Source organism: Girardinichthys multiradiatus, chromosome 3 (genome assembly GCF_021462225.1).
Source record: "Girardinichthys multiradiatus isolate DD_20200921_A chromosome 3, DD_fGirMul_XY1, whole genome shotgun sequence".
Taxonomy (NCBI): domain Eukaryota; kingdom Metazoa; phylum Chordata; class Actinopteri; order Cyprinodontiformes; family Goodeidae; genus Girardinichthys; species Girardinichthys multiradiatus.
In genome coordinates, this window is record NC_061796.1 from 49183618 (window position 1) to 49198297 (window position 14680).

A 14680-nucleotide genomic window follows, 5' to 3' on the forward strand; every position below is an offset into this window, starting at 1 on the left:
CTCCTGGCGTCTGACATGTTTCCTACTGACAGGTGAGGCACAGCACAGGTAAGCTCCCAATCCCAGAAGATTGGTGAAAATATTATTTTTGGTCCATTATCGTTAATTTTCAGAATATCTAATAAAGTTTGGTGATCTTACATCAACTCAGAGTAGGCATCACTGATGAACAGGTCAGGCAGCAAAAGAGACAGAGGCACCATCTACCTTACCATCTGCTTCTTTCACGTGACATTTCCTGCTAAGAATGTACAGTAGTCCACCTCTGTGGACTTTCTTCTTATATGTGACCCAATGATCCTCCTCCTTCCTAAAATACACGTTGGCCACAGTCATTTTCATCTTATTAGAAAAACCCACAACCATCTGTCCTCCTCTGTCTTACACCATACCTACACAATAACATGTCCATTGAGATCTGCTCTGATAGCAACCTCCTTCCCTCTGGAGAAACCTTATGAAACAACCCACTAAGACAAAATTCTCCATACCTCCAACCTTTAGTATGAAAGCTGAAGACTCTTTAGGACATGTGGCCCCTGATCTAGGGTCCATCAGTAGACAGCTACCACCAGACCAGGTTCGGATTCCTTGACCTATGCCCTGTAGCTGTATTTATTTTGTAACTTGGAAGTATTGTTTTACATGATATGATTTTAATTAGCATTTGTTTGATGAAAGTATTTCATGATTATTGTTGCACTGTATTGTTGAGGAGAAAAGCCAAACCAGGAACTAGGATTGCAAATTAGCCATTGGCTAGAAATGCAACCCATCAGTAATATGTTGGATGAACCTGTTGCAATGTTCTGATGGACTGTCCTGGACAATCAAACCAATAATAAAAAAATACAGTTTTATCCTGTGATCCAATTGTGTTGATTACGGCTTGTGATCAACTGAATGGCAGCCCACCGATATGATGCTCTTTACCCACCTGTGGGGGTAGCCATGAACCCAGAACCACTATCTAAGGGGTGATGTGGGGTTCTAGACCATGAGCGATATAGATTAGTAGCAGCATAGTGTATACTTACAGAGAGGAGACATCGTATCCTGCAGGCGCTGTGTGGTGGCGTTTACTAAACACTCGGCCCATTAATTAAACTAAAGCAAAGCAGAACCAAAAACTGGAGCTGTCATATTACAGGAAAGTTTGTTTAATCAGAACTTCCTCATGTTTCACAGTTAGGTTTATGTTGCCCATGAGTCTGTGATCAGTAACTGTAACATAAATTACAGCAGCTGTAATGTTCTGGTCAACAAGGTTTGGACCAGCAGAACACGGCTTACTGAATTCAGTCCCTCTAAAGGCCCCTCCCCACCCACTGAGATGAGCTTGAATTGAAACTGCAGTGGATTATTTTAGGAGTACCTCTAACTGTAACCAATCATCTGTGAGAGCGATCATTTGAACGGCAGTGGCTCGTTAAGTCAACCCTTTAAATTGATTTAAATTGGACTAGGTTCAATTCGTTTGGTTGCTGCAGGAATGTCACAACCTGAGCTATGAGTCAAACAAAGCAACTGTTGATGTTTCTTGGACTTCCAGCTGGAGATAACTCATCAGCCCTGATTCTGCCTGGACCTCAAGGAATCTGATAGACATGTTGTCTTCTGTTCACCTGAACTTGGACCATACCTGTCGGAGCAGCAGGTCTCCCAGCCGGCGGACGGTGAAGTTGTTGGAGCTTCCCTCCACCAGTCCCTCCTTCCTCCGGTTCAGCAGCTGTGACAGGAAACTGGAGTGGAGCTCCAGCAGCTGGTCCAGACAGGGGAAGATGATGTGGACGACACCCGCCTCTAGCATCACTTCCTCCTGCATCCCTCTCCGGTACACACCCTCCATGATCCTCAACGTCCGAACGTGGTGGAATTCAGTCTGAATGAGCTCTGACACAGAGGGACAGGTGAAGACAGGTGAAGACAAGGGGAGACAGGTGGAGTTAAGGTTCTGTGTTCAGATTGGACTTGGTGATTCTGTGGTTCAATGTAACAGCTCTCCCTGGTGTTTGCTGCACTGTATGACTCTCAATGCGTTTCTCTCAGTAAACAGCCCCAACATGCTGGTTCTGATCCATACCGTAGATGACGTCCTGCTGCTTGATGACGTCTTTGTGCTGCGTCTGCAGGAACTTTGAATCCACGGCCAAACTCCAGCTGTCGGCCTGAACGCAGCAGCCCTCCTTCTGCAGTTCCTCCAGCAGGGGGCTCCACCACCACTCACCTGCAGCATCATGAACAGTCAGCTGTTATCATCAGGCAGCACCCCCTGCTGCGAGCAGCAGGGTCGTTGCAGTGAATCAAGGCTGTCACTAACAGCTGATCAATAAATGATTGATTAAAGCACCGTCATCTGTGAGAGACTCCATGGATAAAGTTCTGTTGCGGAAGTTCAGAGACTCTGTGGACTGAGACAGAATCCTCCTGAGACCCACAGAATCCTCCGTCCCCCTGGGAAACATAGAGTCAGACAGGTGAAAGTCAAAAGGATGCTGTATCTCAGGTGAGGGAGACTTTCTGCTGTCAATGATGGGCAGAGGGGCGGAGCTTTCTGGTGTGTTGATCTCTAATGTGGACCTCCAGAGCAGGTTGGATTTTCAGCATCAGTTACCACTGTAACAGACCCGGTAAAAAGAAATCTTTATGGTTCTAAAGCACTGAACCTGAATTTCACTCCACCAAACTCTGATCCTGCTGAGTCGAATGTGGGGGATTGATGACACCTGCAGCTGTCAGTTTTTATTATGCGACAAATGACGCATTACATTCAGCAACACCACAGGAAGTGGGGTGTTAGTGAGAGAAAAGCTGGAGCTGAGGAGTTTAGATAATGTTGGAGGAAAAAGGAGATCAGGCATGAAGCTGAATGTTGGTGGAGCTGCAGACGTTTAAAAGAAGCTAAACCTTCCTGACTACAGTTTACAGCAAGATCAATAATCACTATAGGTTAAACAGTCTGAGAGGTCTGAAGGTGGTACGTGGTACCACATGGACGTGTACCTTGTTAGCAACTGTCAGCTGGACTGGTTTCTGATCAAGATCACTGAAATTAGAGCTGTAGATGTTTCATAAGGTTCCCAAACATTCCTGTATCGGTGTGTTCTCTGAGAAAAATCATCATAACAACAAGCTTTCCAGAAGAACCTGTAGCCAATCAGCTCTTGGTTGTTACTCACCCTGCAATGTTATTGGTGGAGACACTCTTGGCGAGCGTGAGGCCAGATCGAACCCGTCTGGATCCGAGCAGGGACTGTCGCAGAGTGTCTGAGGGATAGATGGCTGAGCTTGGACGTTCCTTCATCATTGGAGCTGTGGATGAGCAGAGAGGACAAGAATGTGGGAGGGGCACAGGAAGTCGGACAGGTGAAAAGAGAGCGGCAGAAAGACAGAAAGTTGGACTCACTTTTGGTACGCAGGGCGACATTCTGTAGAGCCGAATTGTTTCTGACCAAGGTCAGCTTCTGTTGCTGTGAGACAAACACAGGCGGTCAGAAAGACAGGTAATAGGTAGACAGGTAAGCAGATGGACAGGTCTTACCCTCTGCTTCATCTTGGCACAGCTGGCCACACTGTCCCTGCAGCGGTTGTGGATGGTGACATTACATCCTGTGAGACAGAAAAGTCTCCACTCAGTATCTGCTCTCTGGTTGGCTGGAGAAGCAGTTTTTATTGTCAAAGGAAACAGAGAATCGACCTGAACTGAACTGAACCTGGACTAAACTGGACCTGCTATTCTATCTTGGAACAGGACTTTCAGATGTACCCTTAGAGATGAAGGATTGGGATCTGAGCTGAAACACTCTAACAAACATATATATTTATCACATATATTTTCTATGGGACTGAGATAAGGACTCTGGAGAGGACAGCCTCTCCAGAGCATGGGCTTTGTTGTCCTTCAGACACTCTGTAACTAATCTGGGGGTATGCTGAGGGACATTGTCCTATTGGAAAATCCATTTGTGTCCAAGCTTTAGAGTCCTGGCTGATGTCTTTAGATGTTGCTTTAATATTTCCACATAATATTATTTATCCATGATACCATCTATTTCATGAGGTGCACCAGAGTCTCCTGCAGCAAAACACCTCCACGGCATGATGCTGCCTTTCCTGTACTTCACAGTTGAGATGGTGTTCCCAGGGTTCAAGCTTCCCTCTTCCTCCTAACCTTAATCATCAGAAATCATTTCCAACCAACGCATCAAATCATTAAAAATTTCCTGGAAGACTTTATTCCTCAAATGCAGCTGAAAGAGTTTCAGTCCTGCAGCAAGAGCCTGAACACACACAGCCAGTTGTTCATAAATGTTACATCAGTTTTTCCACTGATTATGTCATTATTGAACCAAAATGCATCTGTGATACATCAGCTAATTGTGTCTGTTGGTATGTGTCCCTTTGAGCCACAGGAAGCTGCTACATCGTCCAACGTTTAGTGTCCTCCAGGGGACATTAGTGAGACCACAAAATGAGGAAGATCAGCTGAGGTTTTCACACCAACTTTAGGAAGGTCCCCCACACCCCCCACACACACTATGAGTGCAGCTTTCTCACAGGAAGACTAAGATAATCTCAGACATATCTGTATATATGTGTGTGTGTGTTTGGGAGTGGCAGTTGGGTCCTCATTCTGGCCTCTGATTGGCTGCGATGGATGAATGGGAAGGAACAGATGGGGGGGGGGAGGGGGGTCCATATTTAGACTGTTCATCTGGGGGTTCAACTGTTCACAGTGAGGCTGGATTAACACACTGTCTGTCTCACTTTCAAGTGTCAAGGAACTAATGCAGTTACTTTTACCTGAACGTTGTGGTTACCTGGGCAGGCGTGGTTACATAGACAGATGTGGTTACCTGGGCAGCTCAGCGCCTCCTTGGCTGTGATGCTCTTGTTGCAGGATGAGCACAGCGTAGTGGCTGACACACTCAACGAGGTGAAGAGGTGGCCGCTGCTGGAACGTGCCTCCCGCTCTCTCGTCTCCTTCTCGCGCTCTTTCAGGCGCTCCTTCTCCTTGTTCTGAAGCAAACAGGAAACCATTGAAACCAGTAACTGGGTTTATTGGAAATGTCTCATTTTCTGTTCAGCCATTTTCAATCCGTGCTTCTATTTTTCAGATTGAAGTGTCTATAATTCAAGTCCTAATGTTTAGACATCGTCTAAGCCAGTCTGGATCTGAGGAGATGGTGCTGGATCAGGTAGAACCCGTAGACTCAGAAGAGACCTGGATGCACAGGGAGTCATGTGGCCACAGGTATGATGGATGGAAATCTGCTGAGGGAACATGTGAATAAGATTTTTGTTGTATTAGACAAGTAGACCGGGTTTTAGGTTTCTGTCTTTGCGGAGGCTAAAAGGAGAGCAGGTGGAGGGACCAGACTAATACCTGGAGACCAACGTTCTCTGGGTTAGGTGGAGGTGAGGGCAAGGACACCTGTTATGTGGTTTAACATCTGACTTGGTGATAAATGAAATACAGATTTATTTATACAGCGCAGATTCACATGAAAGGTTTATAAAACAAATACATCCATATTATACACGGAAATATATTTTTAACTTCCTGAGAGAAATCTGAGCAGAACTGATCCCGATGAAGCCGAAGGTCAGACACTAAATATAGTCAATATTTTTATGAAACTCTCTAAATCTGGCATCTATCAGAACCAGTCGGAGCTCACAAAGCAGCATCATGTTATGTCTGTCTTTGACTTCAGTCCATCATTTACCAGAGTCTAGATGGTGGCACAGTTTCTGTAGCTCCTCCTACTGGACAGTTTAGATAACGTCTCAGTTTAGAGCTAAAACTTCCTCTCAGGTCTGAAAATTGCCTGGAGTTACTGAGTCAGATCCATCCTGATTCAGAGATGTGGCTCTGATGATCATCAACCACCTGATTAATTGCCTCAGATTTCAGCTCCACTCATCTCCAAAGAATGTTTTCAGATCCAGACTCAGAAATCCGGAGTGGGCTTAAAGAGCTGGACATCAGCTGGAATGCTAAAAGTTATGCGTTTTAGATCTGGTAAAGAAACCCCTGGTTTGATGGACCTGCAACTCTGGTTCAACAACTTTCAAGTCCAAACTGGTCTGTTTCATTGTTCAAACAGAGAGGACGGACCTTTTGGTGTGTTTGTTTGCAGTGACCCTAAACAGACGTCTGCTTCCAGCAGGTGAAGAAACACAGAGGTATCACTGAAGCCTCGGTCAGACCAGATCAGAACGGTGTGGGGAGTAGGTCTTTGTCACTGAGTCTTCATGGTAAAACTTCTGCTTTCCTTTGTTCTGTCTGTTTCTCTGAACAGGAAGAGGAAGTCCATCTGTCTTCATGAGAACCAGTCTCAGGATTACAACAGAGAGACTTTATGAGGCTGGGTCTAATCACAAGTCCTGGTTGTGTGTTAGGACAGGTTTCTGGTTAGGGTTCAAAAGGTGTTGGAAGGATCTATATTACTTTTATGAGTGGCCAAAATGATTATAGATTTTATAAATACGAGCAGCTGCAAAACACCTGTGTGCTCTCCATTGGTGGTCTTTAATCAGAACCCGCCCAGCATTTACCCATCATCAGCGGGCTCTGCACACCTTAATGCATCATTAACCTTAGCATATCAGCATTGATCCACCCAGTCCTGAGAGGGTTACAAGCTACAGACTTACTTATTTGGAAACCATCAACTACAAAACACAGAGGAAGCAAGCTGGACTCCAACTCCCATGATGCCTTTTACCAACATATCCAATCTCCAGGTTGTCTCAAGAAAACGGGAAGAAAATGTTTCTGAATTTGTGCTGATGCTGCTCTGCTAACTGGTTCAGTCAGGATCAGATTTGGTCTGTACAGAATAAATTGGGTCTGTGTGGTTCAGAACCAAGCAATTCAGTTGAGAAGCAGTGCTCAGTAACTAGTGACAGCCAGTGATCAGCTGATGGACAAATAAAGAGTTCAGTGATGATGAAGAAGAAAGAGAGCTCTGTATGTGGGGGGCAGGGGATGTCATGTAACAGAGCGACCGATCTGAGCTTGTGGACAGTATAAGAGTCATGGAGGAGGACGAGCCCATAGGTAGCTTTGGGTCATGTGACTGCTGACACACTGACAACCTGCAAGACTTTAAAAACCCATAGCCCCCCCCCCCACCTCCCCTTTGTAGTAAAAGTCTGCAAGGTGTCGTAGTTCTGAAAATACGATCCATTCTGCAGTTCAGATCTGAACCAAATCGCAATGACCGATGATCAGAACTGTTTCTGCAGCTTAACCTCACTGTTTGAGGTCTATATGCTGAAGTCCGATGGTACCAGACTTCAAAGTCAAAAAACACAAAAACACAGATTTCTAAAAAAGGCTCAAACGCCAATGAGTCCGTAAAATAAAAGATTATCGTGCTGAGCTCAGTCCAGGGTTGGATATGATCACCTGTACAACAAATATACAGAATTTATGGTCCACTTGGAACCTAAGTTGATCCACCAGGAACCAAATCTGCTGGTACTGAACCCAGAACTCCACCTAGGATGTATTTCCCTATAGAACCATTGAACTTCCTGTTCAGGTGAAGGGATGTCTCCTCTGTACTGGGCAGCCCTGAATTAGGATGATACTCCTTTATAATCCCAATCCCAGCACCTCTAACGAGGTCCAAGTTCTATGCAGGTGTGTAACGTCCAACAACATGAAATGGAAAATAGATCTTTCTTTCTAGCAACCTTTAGAACACTGAGAGACATTTTTGCCTCTCATCCAACTAAACAGAATAGGTTTAGAGCCACCAAGGCTTCATAAAACAAATTAGCTTATTTTTTTACAATGTTTACTGTAGGAAATTGGTTTTGATTTTAAAATTAAAGAACAATTTTGCTGTTGTGTTTAGGTTTTATAACAAAACCTAACCCAAGTAGGAATTTTCAACTGGAACGCCCCCGAAAGTTGGAATTACAAGTTGGAAAGTCGGGGCAACAAGAGCACGCCAGACTTCCGCATTCAAGATGGCTGCTACTCACCTACTGAAACCGTCTTATTGTGACAGTTTTTAAAAGTTTTTAATTATTTACGCAACATTTTGTCAGTCGCACATTTGCTGCTTTTCAGTGTTTATAAGACGCTGTTCATATGCACAAAATACCATGTAGATCAGTGTTATTATTGTTGTTGTAAGACTGCTGTTACAGTTGCAGCAATACAAATGAAAACAAGCAGGAAACTGGAACGCTAAAACTCGGAGAAACTCGTAAACTCCGACTTCCCAGTTCTGACTTCTGATGTTAATGGAACACAACATAAAACCCTATTACTCTTCTCCATCCTGATAAATGACATCCCAGTAAAACCAGTCCTTCTGGGAGCTAAACTGTTTCTATGAGGAAATAAACAGCTAAAAAAAAAAAATAATAAAGGGAAGATTTAAACAACATAATATAACTCCAAATAAATCAAACTTCTGTGAAATCAAACTGTCCACTTAGGAAGCAACACTGATTGACAATCAATTTCACATCTTGTTGTTCAAATGAAAAGACACAGGAGGAAATCTTTGGTGATTAGCAAGGACACTCAATAAAGGAGTGGTTCTGCAGGTGGGGACCACAGACCACTTCTCAGTACCGATGCTTTCTGGCTGATGTTTTGGTCACTTTTGAATGTTGGTGGTGCTTTCACACTCGTGGTAGCATGAGACGGACTCTACAACCCACACAAGTGGCTCAGGTAGTGCAGCTCATCCAGGATGGCACATCAATGTGAGCTGTGGCAAGAAGGTTTGCTGTGTCTGTCAGCGTAGTGTCCAGAACCTGGAGGTGCTACCAGGAGACAGGCCAGTACACCAGGAGACGTGGAGGAGGCCGTAGGAGGGCAACAACCCAGCAGCAGGACCACTACCTCTGCCTTTGTTCAAGAAGGAACAGGAGGAGCACTGCCAGAGCCCTGCAAAATGACCTCCAGCAGGCCACCAATGTGCATGTGTCTGCACAAACGGTTAGAAACCGACTCCATGAGGATGGTATGAGGGCCAGACGTCCACAAATGAGGGTTGTGCTCACAGCCCAACACCGTGCAGGACGCTTGGCATTTGCCAGAGAACATCAGGATTGGTAAATTCGCCACTGGTGCTCTGTGGTCTTCACAGATGAAAGCAGGTTCACACTGAGCACATGTGACAGACGTGATGGAGTCTGGAGACACCGTGGAGAGAGATCTGCTGCCTGCAACATCCTTCAGCATGACTGGTTTGGCAGTGGGTCAGTAATGGTGTGGGGTGGCATTTCTTTCCATGAGCTCACCAGAGGTAACCTGACTGACATTAGGTACCGAGATGAGATCCTCAGACCCCTTGTGAGACCATATGCTGGTGTGGTTGGCCCTGGGTTCCTCCTAATGCAGGACAATGCTAAACCTCATGTGGCTGGAGTGTGTCAGCAGTTCCTGCAAGATGAAGACATTGAAGCTATGGACTGGCCCGCCCGTTCCCCAGACCTGAATCTGATTGAGCACATCTGGGACATCATGTCTTGCTCCATCCACCAACGTCACGTTGCACCACAGACTGTCCAGGAGTTGGCGGATGCTTTAGTCCAGGTCTGAGAGGAGATCCCTCAGGAGACCATCCACCGTCTCATCAGGAGCATGTCCAGGAGTTGTAGGGAGGTCATAGAGGCACGTGGAGGTCACACACAATACTGAACCTCATTTTGACTTGTTTTAAGGACATTACATCAAAGTTAGATCAGCCTCTAGTGTGTTTTTACACTTTAATTTTCTGTGTGACTCTAAATCCAGGCCTCCATTGGTTAATAAATTTCCATTGATGATTTTTGTGGGATTTTGTTGTCAGAACATTCAACTTTGTACAGAACAAAGTATTTAATGAGAATATTTCATTCATTCAGATCTAGGATGTTATTTGAAGGTTCCCTTTATTTTTGAGCAGTGTATTTAAAACAGCTTTTGCTGGTCTAATCAATGAACTGATGGGAACTGCTGGGCTCAAAGGCTTCAGAGCTTAATCGGAACCAGAACCAGAGTCAGAAACCAGGATTTACAAAATCCTGCAGAATTTTTCAGTTTTCCCGACTGATCCCGAATAGCTCTGGAATTTCTCACTTCCCATAAGAAAGACCTTTGGTCCGGACGAGGACGACAACCACCAATAAAAATACACAACAAGCTACACTGCTCTGGGATCAGTATAAAATGATGTGTCATCGGTATAAAATGGTTGGTTAAGAGTGTAAACTGGTGTGGGATCAGTTTATAGGATTTATTCCTATGTATGTGACTAACTCAGGTGAACTGGGTCTGCAGGCAGGTTATGAGTTTATTATCAGCAGTTGACTTTAATGAAATCTGACCTTATATCAGCTCTGCCTGCTGAACTAACAGGTTCATCAAATCTTTTATACTGCGTGTTTTATGATAAAGCTTCGATCAATATTTGAGCAGTGAGTGTGAGTGGGCACACAGTGCTGCAGTAACCTGCAGGTAACCATGACAACGGACAGGATGCTTCAGCGAGGCGTAGGCGTGTGAACACCCAATCTGCCTCGTTTTCATCAGGACCAAGAACACAATGCTCTGCTCTGAGGTCATGTGATATACAGCTGACACTGAGTGTCAGGCACAAAGAGCTCACCTGAGACTGACCAACCAATCAGAATTCAGCAGCATCAGGTGACCAATAATGTTCAGAAACTTCATGTTGATACATTAGTTTCTGTGAGGACATGTGTGCAGAGCAAGACCTTCTGCATGAATGGCTTCTACTGCAGGTATGAAATGCAGAAGTTCACACCTTAACCCAACTCCTCCACATCTCATTCAAACACTAATTCTCTCCATACACCAACCAACCCCCTACCTTCAGACCCCTGCAGTTGGTGGGCAAACAGGTCGGCAGATGATGCAGTTAACCTGGGACTACTCTTCATCCTGCAACACCTCGACCACCCAGGAATGTACGCCAGGATCCTGTTTGTAGACTTCAGCTCGGCCTTCAACACCATCATACCAGACATCCTCCACCAGAAGCTCACCCAGCTCAACGTCCCAGCCTCCACCTGTCAGTGGATCAACAGGTTCCTGAAGGACCGGCAGCAGCAGGTGAGACTGGGGAGCATCTTCTCCTGATCCAGATCAATAAGTACTGGTGCCCCCCAGGGGTGTGTTCTATCCCCACTCCTCTTCTCTCTGTACACAAATGACTGGACCTCAGTGAACCCGTCCGTGAAACTCCTGAAGGTTGCAGATGACACCACTGTCATTGGACTGATCCAGGACGGTGATGAGTCTGAATACAGACAGCAGGTGGATTGGCTGGTACACTGGTGCAGTCAGAACTACCTTGAACTGAACCCACTCAAGACTGAGGAGATGATGGTGGACTTATGGAGAACACCACCCCCATACACCCCCCTCATCATCCTCAACAACACCGTGTCTGCTGTGGACCACTTCAGGTTCTTAGGAACCACCATCTCTGAGGACCTGAGATGGTCTTCACACATAAAAACTGTTCAGAAGAAGGTCCAGCAGAGACTGTACTTCCTGAGGCAACTCAAGAAGTTCAACCTTCCACAGGAGCTGTTGGTCATCTTCTCCACTGCCATCATTCAGTCTGTCCTGTCTTCATCCATCTCAGTGTGGTTTGGATCATCCACCAAACAGGACAGGTCCAGACTGCAACGAATAATCAGGACTGCAGAGAGAATAATCAGAGCTGACCTTCCCTCCATCCAGGACTTATACAGGTCAAGGGTCAGAAAAAGAGCTGCTAAGATCTCTGCAGACCCCACACACCCTGCACATAAACTGTTCAGAGCTTTACCTTCAGGTGGCGCTACAGAGCACTGTTCACTAAAACCAGCCGCCACAGAGACAGTTTCTTCTTCCAGGATGTTTCTCTGATGAACTCTTGACAGTCAGAGGTCCAGAACAACACCAGACATACTTGGACTGATCTCATGTTATATTCTATTGGAAAGTCAGTTGTGTTTATATGTACATTTAAAAATATATTATTTATTATTGAGAGCAAAGTGGACCAGAGTCAAATTCCTTGTTTGTCTGAACAAACTTGGCAATAAAGCTGATTCTGATAAATTCATAAATTCTCTGGTGAGCTGATTTGTCAGAATAAAGTAGATATCATATTTGGAGTAATAACCAACCAACCAATCAATCACTGCTCTTTATTCTTAACAAATCCATCGGTGGCAATTAGCCTGATAAGGATTAAGAGGAATATAATTAATGCTAAACTCTGCTTGAACAAACTTGGACTCAGCTGTTAGGACTCCGTTTAGATACTCTCTTTTGAACCATTTGACCAGGACACTATGAACGGACCTGTCTTCAGTTTGTTATCCATACTTTACTGAATCGTTTTTCTGCTGAAGGAGTCAACTTTTCCAGTAACTCCAGATTATTTCCATTGTCTTTGATGCAGTATTCCCATTTTAACCAGTGAATTTACCTGACTGATCACTGACATGACCTCTCACCTCCACACTACCTCCATCATGCTTCAAACCTGCTGCAGGAGCCTGTGTCTAATTCACCTGAGCAGCAAAGCAGTTCACACGACCTGTGAGAAAGAGCAGCAGTTTTCCCCAGAAACAAGGAACTTCTGAAGGATGTGGTGCTCCCAGATTTATTTTCATCTCTGGAGCGTTTTCCAGGAATCAGGAGGTTCTGATTGCAGGAACCAGTCCTGGATCTGATGCTGTTTTATTTTTTTCCTTGAGTCTTTTGTTTCTTTCGGAATTGAGCAGATGTTTCTTCAGGATCACTGGTCCAAATCTTAAAAGTAACAGAATGACGGATCAATCCATGCAAATCAGAACCAGTTTGTTTGGGTTTGTAGGTCAGAGGTCAGACCTGCAGTCCTGCCCATCTCTTCCTGTATGAGACACACACGAGCGCGCCCAAACGCACGGAGGCGCGCACATCCTCCCCTCCCCCCTGCTTCCTCCTGCAGGACAAAGCGGCCACGCTGCCTCCTTGAAAAAGTCCGAATACACCGAACTGCTTCGGTACCGGCCTACGCTTCTCGCACACAAACTGACCCACGCAAGCACGCACCCGTGTACACGAGGGGTGGCAAAAACGCGCGTGCTCGTTTGAGTTAGCGGAAAAACAAAAAATCTGTTTCCCGTTTCTGAGCTCCGAACTTGCCTGATCGGCTTTCCTTTAAACTGGTCCCAGAACCGACCCCTGAACCAAAACCTGATCCGCTCATAGAGCTAGTCCGCGAAGTAACGGAACCAGTGGTTCGGTGTGTGTTTTCCAGATGTAATCAGACAGCGCGTATCTGAACCAATCAAAGTCAGACTGTGACCATTCACCATTCAGATCGGTTCGGTCTGGTCGGTTCTGTTTGACCCATCATAAACTAAGAATGATGAAAGTGATCGTGCACGCGCGCGACGGGGTTCCGGGCTCACCTTCAAGCTGGTCTCCCTCATCCTGTCCTTCTCCTTCCTGCTCTCCAGCAGCCGGGACATCGATCAGCTGATCGGTACCGTCGATCTGGATCAATCACACACACTCTAAGCAACAAAGTCCAGATCCTCAGGTCCTGGTCCCGGAGCGCTCCGCAGTCTGAGTCGGGGGCGGGGCTGGTGTTTGACCGACAGCTCCGCTCTGTACTTCTGACCAATCAAAGTGCAGCCCGCTGCCGTTGCGATCGGTTAGTCTCGTCACCGCTCGTACTTTAGGACCCGCCCATCACATCGATACAGAGAGCACTAGAGCGACGCTGACGGGGTGGGTGGGGCTAGTCTCTATGACAACGTGTCATCATGTCACATGACCCACACCAGTCAATCAGGGCGTTAGAGGACGTCACGTGCTACCGCTGTCCGGAACGAATCGACTAACTCCACCCCCCGACAGAGGAGCGAACAACAAACAGAAGAGTGACGTGGAACTGAAATGATCTGACCCCTCCCGCCCCGCACAAGAGCGGGCGGCGCCGGTGAAGTCCCAAACAAACCCCAGCGGCTTCAGACACAAAGAGATCAACGATCAGAAACCGATACCGAAGATAAACAATAACAGTAAACAATAACTGATTTAGTTGATCAGGTTCAATAACACCGTCTAACAGCTGCTATCGCTGTCACCATGACAACCCGTCATAACACTAAACAGAGGTGGTTCCTCTGTGTTATGGCGGGTTGTCACCGGAAAAAGCCGCGTACAGGCAGAAGAGGGGGTTTCCGGGATGATTTAACGTTAATAATCTTTTAAAATGTTTTAATGTTAAATTAGATTTCAAGACGGATCAGAAGATGATGGATCACAATGCGGAGAACAGAACAGGACGATTCTTTCTTTGTCCCTCAGCGGGAGAACGTCGCTACTGATGCAAAGTTGTTAAAAATAAACTACAGGAAGAGAAACTAAAGAAAATGAAAATAAAATGGTACAGAAGTGAAATGTGACTTTTAAATTCAAAGTTTCACAAAGTTAGGATAAAAATAATTTGTTAAAATACTCAGGGATAAAAACCAAGAAAACACTGGATGTGACTTTAAAGACAAAACACTTTGCTGGAACAAGAGGAGTCAGAAACATTTAAGGAAAAATCTGTTGTTTAATAAAAAAATATGAGAATGAAGAAATCAGAGATAATTACAACAAACTAACCCTAGGTAAAATATAACAAAATATCAGAAAACGGAACAA

The 14680-nt window shown here is 45.4% G+C and overlaps 1 protein-coding gene across 1 annotated transcript in view; it reads right to left on the reverse strand.

The window, feature by feature from the left end:
* arhgef2 (rho/rac guanine nucleotide exchange factor (GEF) 2) overlaps positions 1-13636 on the reverse strand; it is a 29340-nt gene extending 15704 nt beyond the window's left edge. The window contains 8 exon segments of the mRNA XM_047361117.1: positions 1643-1893; positions 2084-2227; positions 2351-2454; positions 3180-3312; positions 3407-3470; positions 3542-3609; positions 4857-5019; positions 13435-13636. Coding sequence (XP_047217073.1) covers positions 1643-1893; positions 2084-2227; positions 2351-2454; positions 3180-3312; positions 3407-3470; positions 3542-3609; positions 4857-5019; positions 13435-13494 — 987 coding nt within the window. The 5' untranslated portion in view covers positions 13495-13636.
* Positions 13637-14680: the final 1044 nt, after the last annotated feature.